General features: G+C 37.1%; 1 protein-coding gene across 1 annotated transcript; it reads left to right on the top strand.

Moving 5' to 3' along the window:
• The first annotated feature begins 1,728 nt into the window (after positions 1 to 1,728).
• LOC140163589 (uncharacterized) lies at positions 1,729 to 20,572 on the top strand. The gene is made up of 12 exons (XM_072186904.1): positions 1,729 to 1,788; positions 3,499 to 3,624; positions 5,013 to 5,123; positions 5,927 to 6,076; positions 6,766 to 7,068; positions 8,002 to 8,185; positions 8,934 to 9,002; positions 10,778 to 10,933; positions 12,366 to 12,803; positions 16,721 to 17,060; positions 18,678 to 18,901; positions 20,466 to 20,572. The coding sequence occupies exons 1-12, from the start codon at positions 1,729 to 1,731 to the stop codon at positions 20,570 to 20,572; spliced, it is 2,268 nt and encodes a 755-aa protein (XP_072043005.1).
• The last annotated feature ends 2,484 nt before the right edge of the window (positions 20,573 to 23,056 follow it).

A 23,056-nucleotide genomic window follows, 5' to 3' on the forward strand; every position in this document is an offset into this window, starting at 1 on the left:
ATTGTATTTTAAAAAGTATGTTTATCCTGTAATAAAGCCAATAAATATCTATGAATAAATTATTTGTCCTAATTATAGACACCCAAAATCGAGTGGGATATTGAAGAGGAAGAGGCCCTGTACAGATATGTGTCAACCCAACTGAAGACTGACATGAAGTGGCCAAGGGATAGCAACCTGTTTTGGATAAAAGCTGCCAACGAAGTGGCAAAGTATTCGCCAACAGGAAAAGTACGAACAGGTATGGTATATCTTCCAATACACCCCTCAAAGTAATTAATTCAAGGATTAAAAAATTTCATTCAATATTTTTCAAATACAAAATTATATTTCAATATGATTTAAGTGCCAGGCGAAATACCATAAAACCTCGTCTACAAGTATATATAGTGCTTTTGACGAAAGCTAAATTAATCCAGGCGCCATCCGTTGACAAAATTAGAACATCATGGAGTTTTAGCAAATAAATTACCAATAAGTATATGCAATCTAGTACTATTGTAAGACCACTCTATTGCATTGGGATATTTATGGCTGCTTCGTTTTAATATAGCCTTCATCAAAATCACTCTATATGCTTGTAGATGAGGTTTTACGGTAGTCAAAATGAGACTTTTTACAGTGTTTAGTAGAGCATGGACAAATCAAGCCACATAATATAAAAAATAATTTGATTTATAGGTACAACAGTATAGTCCAGATAATCTGGATGAAATTTTTTTATCCTTTTTGCAAATTACTTTGAGGAGTGTAATTCATGGTATTTTAATATCTAATAAAAGGGGTACATGTAACAAGTTTGCTCCTGGGGTTTGCTCCAGCCAGTTGTGAGTCGATAATTGACAATTAAAAAGAGTTTAGCAAGATTAAGAAAGTACAGGCATGAGAATTTCCAGTCTAAACTCTGGGACCAGTCTTTTTTTTATGTCAAAATTTCCACAATTTTATTTATTTTCAGTCCATTTTCAGGTGTTATTGTCCAATTTTACGTGCTTTTCCAGACTTTTTCATGAATGCGTATTCCTATGCCTGAAAGTAAGTCATCTTTATAGACTTAATCCATTTTATATAGTAGACAGAGTGATTATAGAGTAGGCGGTCGACTAGCTAAGCCAGCTCTACAAGAAAAGACAAAATTTCCACAAATCATACCAATGAAGTACGTCCCACATTGCAAAGTTGATTTTACATGGCGTACATGAAGCAATTGGATATGGGGGCAGAAGCCACATGTTGGCTCACATGCATAAGAGTACAAATGCTAAAAATGCAGCAGCAACCATTTTCAAGAATTGGAATGGATTATTTTAATTGGTCCACTAGAAGTTAAACAAGGTCATACATGTAGTATAGTCAACTTGAGCATTCGTTAAACTTAATATACTTAACTTGATTACAATATATGAGTGCATTATATATTCAAATCTAATATAATACAGGTCAGGCATGCAGACGTAAAGCTGTAAGGTTCAGAGACAGCCAGAAAGCAGCAGCTGCACACAATGAAACAACAAACGGACAAGTTCTGTCAGAGATGAGCACGGACGAGCTACATAAATCTGCAACACAGGCCTTGGGTGAACTGTTGAAGCGACATGGTTGTATTCTATCGACAGGTTTCACTCAACATGTTATACAAGCCATTGTCGCTCTACAGGAAACCCAAGAGCCTGATGTTTTGAATTTGTTGGCCATGGCAATTTCTTCTGTAAACTTCCGATTGGAAAAATGCCTTATTCTATGTTTAAACACCACCTGCAATTTATAAATGCTGATTATGTGAATGTGGTAAGTTTATCCTAAATTTGAATCTCATGAAGAATGTTTATAAAATTGACCTTTTCGGTAAATCCAGTAATTCTTTATGGTTAGACACGATGACGTCATCATGCCAATGTGCATATTGTTACTGCTCTTCACAGCTGTTAAATGTGCATTAAGGATTCACTAAACGATGTCAGGTCTACCCGCAAAGAATTGTGAGATTTATCGAAAACATCACCTAAGCATGTGCTGAGTGCCATTTATCTATAGAAATAATATCCACTAGGTGATGTAAAATCAGGAAACTCATAATAACAATAACGGAAAAGACCTAAATATATATATATATACCCATTATACCGTATATATATATATAAAGTACATGTACATTAAAAGGATTATCACTAAACAGTACAACTGTAGGCTATACATTATACAATATAACAATTTTTGACAGATGTGTTTATAATAATTGCATGAAGATCCAATTTTAAGACTATGTTTTTTCAGTTCTGTTCTGATGGAAGATATAAGTATTCTACATGTGATTAAGAAGTTCCATCTTTTCATCATCATCTAGTTTCTGGTTATCCATGATCTGCATGTACTCCTCTCTCCTGTCATCCATCCCCTACTCAAAATATTGGCCGATATCTATATAGACAAAATCCAAAATCAAAGGTTTTTTTGTGGAGAACCACCACAGGGGCTGTGCAATAATTATGAGCCCTGAAGAAGGGTAAAATTGGGGGGCAAGAAATTTTTGGCAAGCCAAAAGTGAAGGCAACAATTATTGGCAAGCCGAGAGGTGGGGGGGTCCAATTTTTGGCACATGTTCATGGGGCACCGTTTAAAATTCAAATGCTCTAAAAAGGCTTAGGAAAACAGTATGTAAACTGCAACATATGTATAGACTATAAAGGTTTGTAAATTGGGATTCCAAAATTTGGCATGTGCAAAGGGGGGTAAACAATTTTTGGCAGGCCGAAGGGGGACAAGCGATTTTTGGCAAGTCGTTGGGAAATTTTACCCTCTCCAGCTCATAATTATTGCACAGCCCATGAGCCCATTAATATGGAGAATGATTTTCTATTTTTTTTTGGCACAAATTTTTCAGGATAATGTGCAGCAGTCTTCTCAATTGCTACATGTGGATCGATGCGAATCCTGGGCAATGACAATGACAGAATGAAGATAGATGCATTTGAGATGTGTTGCTATAGGAAGCTTTTGGGAGTATCTTTGAAAGACAAAAAGACAAACATCTGGGTCCTGAATAAGATTGGCACAGACTTTAAACATCAGAAAGTCCATCATTGAGAGAAAATTGTGCTACTTTGGCCACATTCTAAGAAAGGATGGCGGAGTTGAGAAGCAGATTCTTCAGGGCGCCCTGGGAGGCCACCGTGGAAGGGGACGTCCATCAACATCTTGAACAAATGATGTGAAGAATGTTTCATCACACGACATGATGCATGGTGCAACACGTTTGGATTTTGAAGTAGATGGCATACTCTTGTGAAAACCACAGCAGCACAATCATGGGCCATCTGACTCAGAGAGAGAAAAAGAGAGTGCAAGTGATAGATTACACAGTCCAAAATATTAAACTGATGGTGGACTGAGTGCAAAAATGAGTTGGCTATAACCCATGCCCACCATGTACATATAGTGTAGCTATATACATTGTGTAATGTAAACTGACTTTCATTTTTCAATTATTTCTTTTCACAGCCAATAAACGATGAATATTGGTCCTGGATAGAGACAATGTATACGCATTTTGGAGGACGGTTCCTACGTCTTTTCAGAGGGCCATGTTTGCATCATGTACCAAGAACAGATTGGCATCCTTCAAAGGTATGAAGCAATTACTAAAATGTATGCATGCATGGCCAGCTGCCAGAAGGAACTTTTTTTTGGCTGGCATGCTACTGTATTTACATTTATGTATTTGTATTGAGTTTTATTTGGGAGGGTGAGTTGGCGCAGCGGTAGTTCTCTCGCCTTGCACCACTGAGGTCCCGGGTTCAAGCCCCGGCCAATCCATGCCCAAGGACTGTATCAGTTGTGTTTATCTTTACCATTTGTACAATGCAATTATCAATATCATATTTATACTATAATCATATAATAATTATGGACCATGATTTTGGGACCTCTTACATATGTGACCCCTCGGCACAACTGAGCCCTGATCGTCGCCAATCATCATTTTTGAGATATTCAACCAAAATATTCTGCTTGAAATTTGCTTTAAAATGATGTATATTGTGTCTATAGACCACTTGACATGTGACGTTATTGCCCGGCAGTATGCGCACGCATTATGGTACTTTCCATTGTTCTTTGCCCTGCAGTGTGCGTGCGCATCGTAGTCTGCTCAGGGCATGTGTATTTTAAATCTCCCACCATATTTCATATAGTACAAGAAAGCCATTGAACAGTGAAGCGGTTCGTTCGGATATATCAACAGACCAATCCTCGCCTTTAAACAATCGATGTAAAGTGGTCTATAGTACTTGACATTTAAGTTTAGTGAAAAATCAATAAAACAGTCAATAAATTCTTTGTTTCCTATTGTTTATTGTTAAGTTCAATGGAGCTTATCTCAATAGTGGCACTGCCGACATCCGGGCTCAGTTGTGCCGAGGGGTCACATATGTGCATTTGGTTTATCCCGATTCCATGCTCGCTCTCGTAGGTTTTCTCCGGGATCTCCGGTTTCCTCCTGCTTTCGAAAAAATTGCTGATTATAGTTGTTTGGTTATCAAAAACCTCCTTCACCCAATGGAATTTGGTGGATGTTACAATCTAAGTGCAGATATATTAGGTCTGCGCCTGAGGTTCGGCTGCATCTGGCCTAGATGATGCGATCTAATTCAATGTGATGATTCACCATGGCAGCAAAATATTACAACGCTTTGAATCCTTCAAGATCTAGCTGGAAAAGGCGCTATATAAATCCAAAAATTTATTTTATATTTTTATTTATTTATTTCTTTTATACAATTTATGATACATATGCTTTGTAATATAGCTGTGTACTGTACATATATATCTTTAAGTAAACAAATTGTACAGAGATGATAGAGATCATATGTGTTGTTTATATTATCAGTGTCTATGTCCAGTGTTAGTGTTTTTGTTTACTGTGTCGGAAATCCTAGAATCTCAAGTGTCCATTGTGGAATTTTTTATATTACGGTGTAAATTCATTTGATTTTCTCATTCCATTTTCAACTAAGATATTATTTTCATTCAATAGGCTCTTGTTAATGTTGCCTGTATTAGGCGGCCAGCCATTACTGAAAAGAATTAGCAAGGATACTCGGTTCACACCAACGACAGATATCCAGGTATATATCTAGAATTTAGCTGTTACTAGTTGAACACAATTATAAAAAAATCAGTTAAGTTGCAGTCTAATTAAGGTCCATTCATACTACACACGCAATTGCGATGCGGTGCAATGCGCTGTCCGCACCACATCGTACTGCAGAATACTGCATTGCGGTATCGCAATAAAGTTAAATACATTTTAACTTGGAATTGCGATGAGTGGCGTTTAGTAATTGATATGTCGTCAACGCATCGCATCTCAAAGAAATTGTGGCATAGTATGAAAGGACATAAGGCCTTTAAAAGCAAAGACAGAAGAGGAACGATGAATATATCAAAGCAGGTATGCATGGGGTTCCATTATAGTCTGGAGCTGCGTGTAAGGCCTAATTGTCATGTAGTTAAAGTTTGTGGATTGCGTAAAAGAATTTAAGACTATCATCACCAAGAAACAAGTTTCGCCTACCGCATTAATATATCTCTCAATAAAATTGGTGCATATGGGTAAGAAGGAAAGAGGCATGGACTGCTTTGAAGGTAATAAAGATCTTAAACTTGATTCGCAGTTCAATTGGCAGCCAATGAAGGTGTTTGAGTACAGTAGCGATGATGATTATCGATCTGATGGATGATTGATAAGTCTTATCATTCCTAGCACCAGCAGCTCTATTTTAGACTTTTTAATATCAGAAATCTAAACAAAAACGTTTCATGCATAGTTAAAGGGATATTATATGTTTTTGTTTTTTCAGATGCGGTGAGATTAATGTTAAATAACAAATATTAAAACTCAGTCTGTATAATTTATTTTCTGTCTTAGGAAGCAGCGTTGACAGATGTGGCTGCCAATAATCCAGGCGGCAGGTATTGGATTTTGAGCGACGCCACCGATTTGAAAACATGCTTACAGGAGTCACGAAAGCAGCAATGGAACGGCGATGTGGACATGAACGATGGAAAAGTAGAGCAGGTAAGACAAAATATATAGCCCATCAATCTTATATATAATAAGGGTGTGCCTGTGCACTTAGTTTCATTCATTTGAATTTTGAGTTTCTATTGACAGTACCATATAAGATCATGTTGGTCAAATCATTTATATTTCTCCAATAGCAACAAATTAAACAAGAGCTCAAACTAGAAGGCCTTTAATATATTTGTACACAAATACGGCTATACCCGCATGTTATCGGTGTACCCAAATTTACAGTTCTTTTTTGCTGAGGACTTAAAATAAAGAAATTATAAGAAGTCCCCTTTAATTAATGATGTATATATAGCAAAGTGGGACCAGTGGTGGCGCCAGGTGGGGGGCATGGGGAAAAATGCCCCCAGTCAGAACTCTTGCCCCCCCCCCCCAGTAAAAACCCAAAATAATGATTTTGACCCTCTCCCCTGAAAATGCCCCCCCCCCCAGAAAAAAAAATTCCTAGCGCCGCCACTTAGTGCATGGGATCTACAACTGAGTATGTCAAACATGGAGTACATGTCCTGTTTAGTGCTTAGATGTTAATGTCAGAGGATGATTAAATTTGAACCCCATTTGATTTCAAAATGACAAAAAAACAAACCAGTGTTTCTTGAATCAGTGAAGTGTGGCAGTTATGCAATAATGCAACCATGTAATTTGATTGAACTATTTTATACACTTTCTTGCAGATGAAAGTACAATATGATGCAGAAAGGAAGGACATAAAAGAAATGACAAATGCAAAGACGGGGAGGGAGAAGAGAGAAGAAATACTTGAACAGGTGCTGAGAAGGATTGACGGTTTGAAAGTGGTGCTAGGGGAAGGCGTGAAGGAGAGTAGAGAAGGATTCAATGCAAAGGTAGACAAGAAGGCAACTAATGAAGAAACATTAATGCGATATTGCTGGAATATGACAGAATGGATGATGTTAAGAGACCAGACATATGAGATGGAAAAGAAATTAATAAACCTTCAAAAGGAAGCTGCAAAAGTAAGATAATATTGCAATAGAGAATACTATCACTTAAGAACTCAAGATCAGTGTACCAAATTAAAATTTGATTTTCTCATGGGGCAATAATTAAGCTCATGGATCCATTCCTATTAGTCGACCATCACTTTGGAAAAATATAGAGATAAAGCTCAGTAGTAAATTGCTCAAATGTACATGTAGATCATTCTTAGTCAGTGGCTGCATGTTGTTTAGCTTGTAAACGCTGAGTTGATTGTTTACTGTATCTTGTCTATCACACGAAAAACTGGAGTGTCCTCATTGTCAAGGAACATTCTTGTTTAGGGGTGCATTTGCAGGTACATGTATGTACAGCATGTTGTAGGCGCAAATGTGTAATACACCACACAGTACGCGCAACTAAATTTGTAGAAAAGTTTCATTTATATAAGTGGAGTCTTCATGATTGTTATTAACTTCTTTTTCTCAAATAAACTTATTTTTATTTATTAAAATAATATTTAATTGACTAAAATAAAGTATGAAAATAATTAAAATTATATGAATTATTTACTGTTTATTGGAATTTAAAGCCAAATTGTAACATTTGCTGAAGAGGACGCCCGCAATATTTTTTTCTAAATTCTGTTTTTACACGGTTGTATTGTACCTGGTACTTTAGTAAAACAAACCCTGCAAAACTGTCAAAATCAGAGATTGAACAAACCGACAGTTTATGATGGAAATATTAGTCAAACACGTACACAATGTTCATAACATGTACAGTACTTACAAGGTGTGCGGATGGATGGTCATGACATATTAAAATAACTGACCCGACTCACGTTAGGAGTGGCTCGCATTGGTGACATATGCACTGGTATTAATAGTGATTTTGTGTGTAGTGCCTCATCTGTTTGGGCCAAATTAAAAGAGGACATATACCTGACGGTGTTAATTGTTTATGTGCAGGGAGAAAACATAAAAGGTAGCCTAATGGAATTGGAAGAAGATCTTCTCAAGCTGCATATGAATATATACAAAAAGAAGAGGACTGCAGCCAGCCATGTTTTGGTATTTTTTATTGCACACGAGGAGCGCACAACAAAACCATATGGGATCCCAGTGAGATTCCTAGCATGCAATACAATACAGGGTAAGTTAAAATGATTTGTATACATAAAATTCAACAATTGAATTTTGATGTTTGTTCCATTTAAAGCCAAATAAAAAAGTTTTTGTTATTCACGAAACAGCAAATATTCACAGGTTTTTTTTCCTTGTGTATGAAATAGGTGCATGCATATCACTTGTTGCTTGAGAGATTGTGCAAAATAATGCGCTTGTACTGAGATGTTGATGCATCGAATGCGGGGCTCGCGTGCATTAGATGCATTAACATCTCAGTATAAGTGCACAATTTTGGACAATTTCACTCCCAACAATTAAGTGATATGTGTTTATTAACCTTTAATATGGTCATCCTTTTTTTTGCCATGCTTTCTTTAAAACTGTGATATATAATTGGAGACTGAATCCAAGATAGGGGTCTGACATTGCCTTTCAATCAAAATCAGAAACAATTATTGATGATTTGTCATGATAATTGAAATTTCTGAATGCAACAGTAAAACAGCATGTCCTGTATATTGTTAAATTTGCTCCTCCAAACATACAAACATCACAAAAAAGTTATGTCTTAATGAATTGCTTTATAGCCTTTTACATGTAAAGGTACATAATTTTTTCGCCATTTTCTGTGATTCTTTTTTTCCATTGAATACTTCAGATGAATCAGTCTCCGATTATAATAAAGGTTTAACAAATAATGAATAACATATTATGTTAATTAAAGCCTTTTTTCAAAGTTGGGTAACGTGATATTAATTTATTACTCTTAACAGACAAAAAGCACAGAGAGTTGGTTGATGAGCTCAAGGAGGAAATGGTAAGGCACGGTCTCAAACCAGTTGGTAAGTATTATGAAATATTGTTTAGTGTTTAAGCCAACACCCAAAGTTTTGGATTAATTGGCACAGATTACTGACTACATGTATGTAGAGTTTTGTATATCGTCTGATATAATATTGTTCTCAGATACGTTACGCATGAGTAAAGAACACCACAAAAATACAGAAAGCAGTGGCAACAAAAATTAAGGAAATAAGTGAGTTTTGATCAAAGACATAAATGAGTTCAGGCTGATGGCATTCTTGATTGTAGATGGTAAGCCATAAAACTTTGGAGTAGTCACTGAAAAGGCTCATATCCCCAGCACATTTCCTTGTGAGAGGAATGATAAAATTAACACTCTCACTGGTCCTAGTGCTCATATAGCATATAATGCATGTATCAGGAGATTTCAAGTTAATTGGGCTGTTCAGAATTAATACATTCTATCCATCTGGAAATTACAGTATAGTGCATTGTTTAATTATAAGTTATAACAATAATTGTTGACAAAGTTTAATTTTTTGTTTCAAATGGTTAAAAAATGTTGACATTTCAAAATCTTCCACACCTTTTGAAGGTTTTTATGAATAAAAATGCTTTAGATCTTGATCAATTATATGAACATTTGATCTTGATTAATTATATGAACATTTGAATTTTATTGGAATTTCAAAATTTTCTTCAATGGATTAGAAAAGCTAACCCAGCATTTATACACACTAGGCGGTTACCCGTATTTGGCGGTTCTCGGCTGTCGCGATTACCTGGCTGATGATGACTGTACTCACCAAGTTTTATGCCCATAGGACAGTTTTTACTAATTTGACCTCAGATGACCCCTTGTGACCTTGAAATGGCCTTCCAAAATTTGGCTCTGAATGTTGACTGTACCCACCACGTTTCATGCCCATATGACAGTTTTTAGTAATTTGACCTTGGATGACCCCAAAATGACCTTCCAAAAATTTGACTATGTACGGTGACTGTAGGCCTACCCACCAAGTTTCATTCGCATACGACATTTTTTACTAATTTGACCTCAGATGACCCCTGGGTGACCCCGGATGACCCCAAAATGACCTTCCAAAAATTTGACTATAAAAGTTGACTGTACCCACCAAGTTTCATGCCCATACGATAGTTTGTACTAATTTGTCCTCAGATGACCCCTGGATGACCTCGGGTGATCTTGGCCCACTAACTGAACTGAAACAAACTTGTTCTGTCTGAGGTCCAGATGCACCCATCCACCAAGTTTGAGGAACGTGCGACCCCTAGTCTCCGAGAAAATAGGCGGAAAACAGTTTTTACTAATTTGACCTCAGATGACCCCTGGGTGACCTTGACCCACTAATCAATACAAACTTGTTCTGTCCTAGGTCAAGATGCACCTACCCACCAAGTTTCATGCCCGTATGACAGCTTGTACTAATTTGACCCCTAGATGACCTCTGGTGACCTTGACCCACTAACCAATACAAACTTGTTCTGTCCCGGGCCAAGACGTACCCACCCGCCAAGTTTGAGGAACATGCGACCCCCAGTCTCAGAGAAAAACAGTTTTTACTAATTTGACCCCTGGATGACCTTGGGTGACCTTGACCCACTAACCAATATAAACCCGTTCTTCCTCATACCAAGCTGCACCCACCCACCAAGTTTGAGGAGCGTGCGACCCCCGGTCTTCGAGAAAAGAGGCGGACAGACAGACAGACAGACAAACAGATGTACAAACAGATGTACAGATTCTGGTGAATTATAGTAAGATACTTATTTTCTGCTTTTGTACTTTCAGGTTCAGTCACAGATGGGGAGTTCCATTCAAGTCGTTACGCATCATACCAAGGACAAGATGTATCCATCTTTGGCATTATGCAAAATGCCAAATCACTAGCACAGACATTGAACATCAGGCAACTAATGGGGATGATTTTACCACAACAACAGCATGGTAAATTAACATTTAATTTGTTTTATTGCATGTAATTATATCATTTCATGGTACATCCACAATTATTTTATCTCCATCCTTCATTATAATAAAATATTTTTGTTGCCCATGTTCCCTCTTTTTTGTTTTACTTGTTGCTGGCAAAATTAAGATGATTGTTAATTTTGAAATCTTTTTTAGTTCTTTATTTTTTCCTTCTCTGGAGACTCTACAAAATGCTTTAGCCAATATTTAGTCAATGTATATACAATATATTCACCTAGTGTTATCAGAACTTGCAATTGGTGTTAACAGAATTTGTATTTATGTGACACAATCTGCTCCATAGGGATCAAATAAATTAAAGGAGGCATTTGTACAAAAATTGATTCACTATAATTATTACCTTATACAAACAATAACTCGCAAACGCAAAATCAGAATCAACTCAAATTTTGGGAATAAGCTATTTTCGTGGATATCTACTGAAATATGTCATAAAAAGAGGATGCTAGGATCTCAAATCCTCCTTTAAATTGATTATCTAACAAGAAATACTTTGGTGGGGGGGGCTGGTAAAAGGAGGGGCCAAAAAGTTTTGGACCTTAAAAGAGGGGGGACCAAAAAGTTTTAGGTGGTAGGAAAGGGGGGGGGGGGTGGCAAAAAAGTTTTCTGTTTTAAAAACCCAAAATTTTGTATTTGTACTAATCATAATAGCCACGGATCCAAATTATGCTGATGTGTAAAATCAGATAAACACCCTGATTTGGGACAAATCTAAATTAAGTATAAAATGAAAATTTCCTGTGCTTGTATGTCATGCTAATTGTCCCACCGAATGTTTCAAACATTTGCATCCCTCAATGACATGTGACCCAGATACCACACCACTGCATGGAAATAACACTATTAAGTATGTTTGTTATACGATAAGAGGGGGTCAAAAAAGTTTTGTCTGTCAAAAGAGGGGGGTCAAAAAGTTCAGCGGTCCATCGAGGGGGGTCAAAAAAGTTTTCGAGCGAAAAACTTGAGGAAGACCAGCCCCCCCTACCAAAGTATTAATGAACACTCCCTTTGTGGGGATTTAAAAAAACTGAAGGTTGCAAAAAAATTGAAGTTAAAAATTGGCAGAGTATATATGTGACATGATCAAGAGGAATGAGTCAGATTTTGCTAATATTGTTTTTGAGATATTTGCAAAAACAGTGTTCAGTTTATTTTGTTTTATATTGTTTTCAGCCATTGATAAATTGCTCATAACTTTACAACGTTACCAGATGTCCAATTTTAATGGGGTTTGCAAAATTATTGCATCCAAATGTAGCATACATAAACTGCCAGAAAATGATGTAAAAAACTTCTAATTGAAAATTGCAGACATGTGGCTCATTCCCCTTGATCATGTCAAATATACACTCTTCTCAACCGTTTTTTATGTCAATTTCTTTTACAGGACCAGATGGACAATACAAGGCCATTGTTGAAAATGAGTTTGTTCCCCAGGATCATCTGGAATTTGTAGCCAATGAAATGAAGTCAAATCCTGACTTCATCCCAGATGATCTTGTGGAACAACTTATTGGACGCATTTTACCAGGTGACAATAAACCAAGTGCATGGAAATGTGGGGAAGAGGATACCCTGTTGCAAAGTCTCCGTACCCTTATGGCAACTTACATTTATCTATACAAGCTAAATAAGAACAAAGCTAAAGGCCGAGATTTCTCCACATTTCCATACATACCACCAGTTGACAAGAACACGAATGACTATTTTCACAACCGAGGCGACCAGTGCCACATCCATCGCAGAATTGCCACCCACACCCGCAAGGGGGGAAACGGCCTGCGTATGGAAGCCTTCACTGAAATTCTGCAGGACAAAGAAGCAGGTGAGTATGATGCCACTAATTAGAACACACCCTATAATTATTAAAGATTTATCTTCATTATAGCCATCACTGATTGTCCTATACATTAACATGTTGAAATATTGTAGGTTTTTAAAAAATTCCACAGTGATGCATGTTTTAACTGACTGGCTAGGAACAGTTATACTCAGCCACAAAGTTTTTAAGACTTGGTGTGTTGTGTTCGAGGGATTGTCACATTATGGGCAATAGAGGTTATTCACTAGCTCTTTCGCCATCTTGTGGATTCAAATTGATTTTTCGATGCCATGCATGCGTGGACACTACGTGCACAGTGCATTGCATCAAGCAAGTGTTATTGTGAGTTAATTTGCACAGTGTTTATTTGTGAAGGATTCAATATGCTAAAAGCATCCAACAGAGGCCTGATCTACAAGATGACGGACATGTGGCGTCATGCATACACATTTTATCTGAAATATATTCAATTTTATCAATTTAGATAGTCGGTCACCAAGAGGAAATGGTATCAAATGAATTATACCAATGCATCTTCCAGGTATTACACATATCCCAAATCTGACCATATGTGTATATCCATATCAAAAGGTGATGATTTGAAAGAACATGCACTTGAGTTGAGTTTGCATGGTATTTGTTTCTAGCTATTATGTAAAAAGAGATACGTGTAGCGTTAACCAACAACTGCATCCTTTTGATATGGGTGTACACATAATCCAATTAAAAGAGGTGTTGGAGTCTTCCCAATGCCAGCAGTGTAATATACATTATGTTGGCTTGAATTAACTTTATTTTTGTCTTTACATACAGGTTAATCAGGATTGTGGTGAATATAATTATATTGCATTCCTGAGCACTAGCTGGTTGTTACGAACAGAAAATCCACAATTACATTTATTTTCTTTACCTTCTTTTTCTTTAGTTTCCTTTTCTTTACCTTTATGTGTACATGTTATTATTTTGTTCAATGGATATGAGCCATCAGAAACAGCATGAGCAGTATGGTCCAGGTTAATTGCTCATCCAAATGAACTATTTATAGGTATTATTTTTAGCCGCTGTCATGCATCTATTGTCTCATATAACACGGGCGATATCATTATTTTAGGAAAACAAGGAGGCGAAGCCGAGTTGCTTTGCACCCAAAATAATGGTGTCGCCCATGTTATATGAGACGATAGATGCACGACAACGGCTAAAAACAATACCTTTATTCCCATTCTTAAACACTTTTCAAATAAAGATATATATTAATCATAGTGGGCCTATAGACCTTTTTCCCTCTATCCCACAATGCACTATTCCAGGGGGGTATGACGTAGCTCATTAACCTCATAGATCGTGTGCATCCGATGGTCTTTGCCAGGCCTTTGCAATTATTTTGTCTTAATATGGGCATACTGATTCCATATATGCGGATTATCGTAAAGGCCATCGATGTTACTAATTCTGCAATTATTGAATACACGAGTGATGCAGTTACGGAGCGATGCAGAACATCTGTGTAAGAGATTTATGTTTACGTCTTATTTTCATCTCCGAAAAAAGTGAAACGGACGTCGACAAAATATCACTGCGTGTCCCGTCATTAGTTTTTCACCATTAGGTCTATAAAATGTATACAAAGTTAGGTTTCAATAGCAGGAAACTTTTTTGGGTGAGGACACCATGTCCATAAGGCATAGAAATGTTGTTTTTGCCCCGAAAGGTATTAGTGATCGTGGCGCCATTATCATCATTATCGAGGATTCCTTTTTTTGTGATGAAGGCACCAGTCGAAATGTCCGTATTCCAGAATGTAATGAACATAACGCTGTACTCCCCCGGGGAGATGATGTATTGCGACACTCATACCCCCCTGGAATAGTGCATGATGGGAAAGAGGGAAAAAGGTCTATACCAAATTTTAATCAAATTAAATCCTACATTTTTATATGGAATTAACTTGGGCTTAGATTTGATATCACGATTTAGTATCATGTCTACTCGCACATGCTGAATCGTGTTATATCATGTCTATCACACTGCTTAGAACCAATAAGATTGCAGTATCTTTCATAAGTGTTTAAGAATTTCAGACAATCAAGGGAGTGCTCATATACATTGGCTGTCCAAATTAAATGTTTTTACTAGCCCCAACCAAAGTCTAATTTTCGAAAACTCCCCGAATTATTTATTTCATGTCTATCCGTGTTCATCAATTATTTTGAAACATATTTATTCTAATTTCATTCTCTTTTTGCTACCTCTCATTTTCATATATCAAAAAGGTACCATTATATATCGTCGGGTGTATTACACAGTGACAGATGTCAAAACCGGGGTGTTTTATAATAAGAATGAATATTGATTGCAAATTGGTCAAGAAATGCATGGGTAGGCCTATCAGGAAAACGTTGAGTAGGTGAATTGTTTTGGGCAAAGACTATAAACCTGCCATTAACAAGAACATTGTAATGTTCAGCAATTCATGTGTTAATTAAAAGTAGACCTTTGAAACGATTTTCAAAAAGTTCAAATGTAAAATCGTACATCTCACATGTGTAATAGGTTGCCAAAGTTTTCCATCACTATGGATTTTCTAATTTTTGTGAAATCTCAACATCGGTCACTATGGATTTTACCATATTTATACCCGACGTTATGTAAGACTTGAACCTTTTCTATCTTTTTATTTTTCACTTTATGTTTCTTTCACATAGCTTTCAGTCGACTCTTCGAGCTATCTAACATGGCTCAATCTCTCTCTATAATATGGTGAGCCTCTTGCTGGCACCAGGTTGAGGCTATGATCCTATCTACAGCATAAGCAGGCTACAATGAGCTGATTGGTATCAGTGATACCCCCACACCTTATAGTGGATAATACTGTTTTTGTGCACTTATGAGTGGTCATAATACTGACCAGTAAGAGCTACCATTACTGTTTGTGTAAGATTAGCACAAAGACAGGGGGACCTGGCACCTTTGCTGTGTCACAAATTTCTTTTCTAGGTTAATCCCTTTATTCCAGTTGCTGCAATGGACTTCTAGTCAGGTAAAGTGTTCTTGTTTCTCCCCTTCTTCAGGTAGACACAGAGATTTAGGAGGGGAGTTCAGGTGGTGAGATTGGAGGGGGGCAGCCCGGTCCAAATTGTTGGGCGGCCAATGGTATATTATAATATAGCCACTAAAATTATTACCACCGTCCATTTTTGAAGCCACTGAGACATATAATTCAAGCATTTGGGTGAAGGTGGGGGTACAAATTACCATAGGAAGACGGTGAGATGCAATCATATAATTGGCCATGTCAGTGACCATCTTTTCAAAATTATACCAATTTTGATTATAAACTAATAGTCAAAATTGTTAAAATTTCAACAAATACTTATTATAAATGAAAATTTTGACTATTGTAGTTTTCCCAATTTGGGTCAACATTTCTTGAAAAGTTGGTATATTATCCAATTCTCAGTTGAACTCAACATAGCTAGTAGAGTCAATAGAAATACATCTAAAAAAATGGTACGTCCAAACAGCATTTTTAACAGCAGATAGTTGCAAATGAATAAATGTGACCTTTTTTACATTCATCAGTATACAATGAGGACCTGCTTGAAAAGCAGTGCTTGTCACTGATGAAGCACTATAACCCTCAATAAAGAAAGAAAGAATAAATAAAGATTTCAATACCTTCCCTTATTGTAACTACATTTATTGGGCAAACTTCGCTATGCCAAAGGGCAGAACTTTACCAAGATTTTTGAAGTATCACACTTTCCATGAATATTTCATATTGATGAAGTCAATCTATGAAGAAATACAGAGATTATTTATGAGTGTGCTTAATAATTGAAAACCATTTGCAATTTAACAAAGGAAATAATAGGAAGCATTTAAAATCTTGTATAAATCATACTTTTCATTGAATATAGGATTGACAGAGGCAGCATTGAGGGGGCATGACAAGCAAAGTTCAGTCGACGCAGAGGCACTGCTATCATATAGTGTTGCTGATGCATTAGGCAAAAGAGGCTACTACAAGGAAGAGGAATATGTGCGGAAAATAGCACAGTGGCATGAGGCTTCCGATGGTAGGGCAGCTGGAAGGGATCTCACAAGGAGTAATCTGTCAGAGGAAGAGGAGAAAGAAGAACGAAGGAAATGTCAAGACACTAGGGCAAAGTACAATAAGGAAATGCTAAGCTATATAATCCAACATTGGATGCCATGGCAAGGATCAGTATGTAACTATCGATTGATAGATATTAACAAGTAAGTTTTATTCAAATACAGTACGTAGTATTAAAAAAAGGCAAAGGAGTATGTTGAACCTGCATTTTTTACTGGAAGGAGTGCTCATCTCTTTTGCGTTTTATTAGCAACTAGGCCAGACTCCATTGCGAAATGTTGCTGTGTGGATCACCATACCTCGATCCTCCACAGCAAGTCTGCTATGTGGCCACAGAATTAGAGAAGGAGAACCGGGACTCCCTATACCGCTACGTACAATCGCGCCGTCAGCTATGGGGAGAAAATTGGGGGTATTCGGGTCCTTGCTGACGGTGCGCGGAGACGAACAAAAACAACTCTGCGTCTTATCTGAAGCGTCTTGATACTAGCGTGCACGTGCAGGTCGCATCAAGTGCGTCTCTCAAATGTGCCCATCATCCATGTCGCGCTTGCCGAGACAACGAATGCCTCACACGCATTCCGAGGGAAACCGAATACCCCCAATTTTTCTCCATGCCTGTATCAAGATGGCGGTCGAGTCCATGGTTCTCTGTTTAATTCTGTGTATGTGGCACATTCTCCGATAAAGTGTTCAAAAAGCCAAATCTGTGTCGCCCATATAGTTTCAAGTCGTATTCAGACTTGTTTCGTCAAAAAGAAATTACTTTTATTAATATAACTAATACTTAGAAGTTGCTTTCTAAAATGTGTGGGGCTAGAGGTTGTAACATGCCTAGAAAGTATATAAAACAATAAAGCTGATTATGCATATCCATTGTTTTCCTCCATGTCGCCAGCCAAGGTGCATTCCGTATGATGTGTCCCTGTTCGCTATATGCGCGCATAATAATGGATTATAGGTACTTTTCACTAGCTGGTATCATGTCCTAATTATAAAGTATAACACATCACAACGCAGGTGATTAAATTTTTCCAACAGGTCTTTGAGACTATATGTCGCCAATATTGTTCACAGATACGTTACCATATTTCTAATGGATAGCAATCTGTCAACTCCTACATCACTGTCAAAACTAGATGCAGTCCAGAGGCGTGCTGCTCGCATCATCGATCTCCCTGGAGAAGAACTGTCCTCTCTTCAAATTCAGCCTTTGGCTCACCGTAGAACAGTAGGTGCCACCACTATGCTCCATCGAATTTTCTATGGGCATGCCCCTGAATTACTATGCCAACTACTTCCGGACCAGCTCCAGACTGACCCTCGCCTTCGCCGTTCAGTTAGATCTCACGACCTTAATGCAGTTCAAATTCCAAGATCTAACCTTGTTAGTCATGAGCCGTCTTTCATTCCATCTACAGCCGGCACATGGAATGCACTCCCGCCTCACATTCCTGGAATTGCTAAACGGAACAGCTTCAAAAAGGAGGTTAATAGCTATCTAGGCGCCAACCCGTCAGCTTTATCGCAACGATAATAACAGCTGTTAATGCCTTGATATGTCTTGACATAAAAAAAATAAATAAAAAAATACGGTAACTAGCTATATGAATGTTCTCATATGTGATGGATCAAGCAGGCTCCATAGTATATATTATATAATTATGTGGTACATCCACCGTAGAACACAAGTGCCTAGATAATATATTTTTGATTGCTTTGATTATTAAAATGTCATTATTTCTTTCCACTTTTTCCAGACCTCTTAAGGGTATTTTAGGTTGGTCGCGTGAGACCATCATTGAAGTAATAACAAATATATCCAGCCAAGAATTTAGACGGCAACAACCAGACCTTCCACCTGAGCATCCGCGAGCTGGCACAACAGACATAGTGGAAGCAGGATTCGCCACACTACGTCTGCCATTGGAGGAGAGAGCTTCACCCTCAAACAATTCCGCACATATTGGCAGTCCAACTGCAAGTAGGTTAATGTTATCATAATATTAATTCTGAAAATAATTGCAAACTTAAAAGTACACCGGGCTTTCGTTCACACATGTATGTTGCCCATTCAGTAAATATACTGATATTAGTTTTTTACTCATCACTGTTTGCTTTTTTTCTACAATAGGAAGTTTGCAAAATGCTGGACCCAGACCTACCTTTTCATTATGTCTGGCCAACAGACAGGTGCACTGAAGAAGGAGTGTTTGATAGCACTGCATGCGGGAATCCTCTCGTCTGCACACGATCAGGACCAAGGCAAGGAATAATTCTGCAATATTTTCATCAGCACGTGCATCACTGGCCATCCAGTATGATTCCTCCATGCGAAAGAAGTTTTATAGAAAACCTGTTCCGCTTCCATCAGTACCAGGAGTGAAATTATAAAGTGTAGTAAATTGTAATTAATGTGTTATCCCTTTAAATACGGTGACATCCCGCTATCTCTAAGGTCCGCTATCTCTAAGGTTCGCTATCTCTAAGGTTCGCTATCACTAACGTGTAAAAGTGTATGGAGATCAGAATCCCGCTATCTCTAATAGAGAAAAAGGTTCGTTATACCTAAAAAGGTCCGCTACTTCTAAGGTTCGATATCACTAATTTAGAATAAGGTTCGCTAGTTCTAAGGTTCGATATCACTAATTTTAAATAAGGTTCGCTATCACTAATTTTAAATGAGGTTCGCTATCACTACTTTTGATTAAGGTCCGCTATCACTAATTTATTGAAGGTTCGCTATCTCTAAGGTTCGCTATCACTAATTGCAATAAAGGTCCGCTATACCTAAGGTTCGCTATCCCTAATTTATCAAGGTTCGCTATCTCTAAGGTTCGCTATCAATAATATCGATTAAGGTTCGCTATACCTAAGGTTCGTTATCACTAATCTTAAATAAGGTCCACTATCTCTAATTTTAGATAAGGTCCGCTATCTCTAATTTCAAATAAGGTCCGCTATCTCTAATTTTAAATAAGGACCGCTATAGCGAACCTCATTTGAAATTAGAGATAGCGAACCTTATTTAAAATTAGAGATTGCGAACCTTATTTAAAATTAGAGATAGCGAATCTTATTTTAAATTAGTGATAGCGAACCTTAGAGATAGCGAACCTTAGAGATAGCGGACCTGAGAGATAGCGGACCTTATTTAAAATTAGATATAGCGAACCTTAGGGATACTGGGATTGTTAAAATTAGAGATAGCGGACATTATTTTAAATTAGTGATAGCGAACCTTAGAGATAGCGAACCTTCAATAAATTAGTGATAGGGGACCTTTTTAAAATTAGAGATAGCGAACCTTATTTAAAATTAGTGATATCGAATCTTAGAAATACCGAACCTTTTTCAAAATTAGTGATATCGAACCTTAGGTATAGCGGACCTTTTTCGTAATTAGTGATAACGAACCTTAGAGATAGCGAACCTTAGAGATAGCGAACCTTAGAGATAGCGAACCTTAGAGATAGCGAACCTTAGAGATTGCGAACCGTAACCTTAAATACATTTATAGATAGCAGTATGTGGATTTATATGTACAGTTTATGAGATCACTTTCAATGGCAGCCCTGACTTGTACAAGATTGCTGATACTTGTGATGATGAATTTGCTGTCACCAAACTTTCTTGCCAACAAGAAGCAAACTAAAATATTACGTACTAGTCCAGGTCAACTACTGACAGTAAACCCCGGGGGTACTCAGCAAATGACCATACGGGACGTGCCGCAAACATGGGTAGCATTTTCAGCCTTCTGGTATATCAATGACCCCTTTTTCAAAGCCTATTTTGGTATATGAATGGGTCCTTTTTTCAAAATGTTCTCAATGTTTTCGGAAAACAGCCCAATTTGTCCTTAATCTAGCCAAAATTTTCCCAAAATTTTGGGAAAATTTGTAAAAACTAAGACAATTTGGGTAAATTCGGCCGAAAATTTTGACTTTTGGTATATCAATGGGTCCAAATTTCTTGAAAAATTGGTATATTTATGGGTCTACTTCCAAAATCTCAGCGGCACGTCCCTACCAAAACCAAACTTGAGTACCCACCCCCCGTCAGTAAACATGACAAAGGCTAGCATTTTGATGGAGAAATGAGACTTTTGTATGAATTTTTTGGAGGTGACTATTTAAGCATTGCTATAAATAATCTTGAGAACTAAAAGCACACCTTTATGCAATTTAATGAGTTTTATCAAATGCACAATCAGTAGAATGCAGTCATGTGATTGCAGCCTTTTGGTGTCAGGTGAGTTTAGCTTCAGAAACTAATGGGAATTTTTCCATTCTAATCTTTGAATTATGATTTACTCAGCTTTTAGAATTACAGAATGAGGCTGGGACACTTCATTGGCAAATGACTCTAACTATAAATTGCTGTTCAGACAATTTTATTTGACATGTTACAATTCATTTCATTTCATTCATACAACATGTTACACAACTACATGTATATTTGTATCTTTTTAATTCCTTTTGGAAACATGCTGTTATTTAAGGTGTACAAGATCGATAGCTGTGGCATAAACCCTACCTTATACCCGGTATCAAAAATTCAAAGACATAATTAATTAAAAAGACTAGTTTGTATTTGACGTCAATGTCAATCATACTCCCCAGGATCAATGATTGGTTAGTAATGCATAAAAGGAAGGTTGATTGATCTGGTGCCGATTGGTAAAAAGGAATCGCATAAACATGGTACCTTCAGGAAAGAAAGTTTCCTATTACCATGGACCTAGCTTTTGAGACGGTTTGTTTGATAGACAGATTAAGTCTTTGTCAATCTAGTCTTAATTCTGTCATTGATTACAAGACAGATATTTAGGCATTTAGTTTTTTAAGGTGAAGCTAGATCATGCTCAAGGGCCACAAGGGTTTCAACAGACACCAATCATATATGTGATGCGATCAAGCAAAATCAGTCGGAACTCAGAAATATTGATTTTGAGATATAGCCAAACAAAGGAAATATTTCCTTTTGTTTCCTCTTGTTTTGGAAACTCTTTATTTGGTCATATCTTTGGAACTGGTTGTTCAATTTCATTGGGGTTTTCTGCAAAATCCAGCTTTGTAAATGCTTTTTACAATCCTATAGGAAACTGACAGTTTATTATTGCCGAGCTCTGACTGACTTTGCTTGATCGCATCACATAATATATCCTTAAGAGATACAGATGGACTCCAACATCTCACCATCACCCAATAAGGGCTGATTGAATAACTGGAGTTTTATAAATTACAAGAGGTGCACCAGTCTTTCGCGGTCACCATATTTTGCAGTTAGTAAATGGTACTGATATTTTGTGCATGTAAATGATTTATTTAATGAATATCTGTGTATGAAAACTCAAAATCACAAATATAAGAATTGCTAGGGTTGGCTTTGTGTGCACGGAAAATTATATCAGGTTTAAATTTAGTGCACTTCATTATTAACTGAATACCTTTTGGTGTGAAAAAATTCCAAAACCACTGGTCTACAACCAATCACACACTGGTGATGGCATGTTCAATGTGCATGTGGCATGGTATTCACCAATTGCACGGCCATCTCAAAAGGATGTTCTACCCGCAAAGTGTGTGCTGTTACGGCTGTATGTACATACAATTGTCAAACGCATGCTTCAATTACTGCGTAAGTGTTGCAATAGGCTTCTGGCGCGTAGCTATGAAAGCACAAGAAACAAAAATACACATTTTGTGCATGCGTTTGCAGGAGAAGGAGGAGAACCATGTTTTTGTAGCAAGATGGTGGATCCGTGCAAAGGGCAAAGAAAAAGTCATGAAAAAGTCTTTTGTAAAATATATTATCATTATGCATTGCTTTTATACTGGTTTTTGTAAATAAATTACATATATATGTTTTTGTCACATTCATCGCAAATGTTATAAAAGGTAAACAGAAAACATGTAAATGTTGAGTACAATATATAATCCACGGAGGCCAATTGAGGCATATTTTTTGACAATGGAGTTACTATTATAATTATTACATACAAACATAAATGTAATGAAAACCAATGGTCTAGCATACTTGATACAAAACGTTTTAATGACTTTTATACAACCAACTATTCATTATTTTAGTTTAATGTTATTTAAACAATGTTTAAAAGTTTTGTGTTTGCTGG

Source organism: Amphiura filiformis, chromosome 11, assembly GCF_039555335.1.
Source record: "Amphiura filiformis chromosome 11, Afil_fr2py, whole genome shotgun sequence".
In the NCBI taxonomy this organism is placed as follows: domain Eukaryota; kingdom Metazoa; phylum Echinodermata; class Ophiuroidea; order Amphilepidida; family Amphiuridae; genus Amphiura; species Amphiura filiformis.

What these genes read in the sequence shown, in the direction of transcription:
- LOC140163589 (XM_072186904.1), top strand. Translation starts at nt 1,729, where the DNA reads ATGCCTTATTCTATGTTTAAACACCACCTGCAATTTATAAATGCTGAT. An exon ending in AGCATGCAATACAATACAGG is followed by an intron (nt 8,186 to 8,933) that starts GTAAGTTAAAAT and finishes TACTCTTAACAG; the next exon opens with ACAAAAAGCACAGAGAGTTG. An exon ending in TATTGGCAGTCCAACTGCAA is followed by an intron (nt 18,902 to 20,465) that starts GTAGGTTAATGT and finishes TTATATGTACAG; the next exon opens with TTTATGAGATCACTTTCAAT.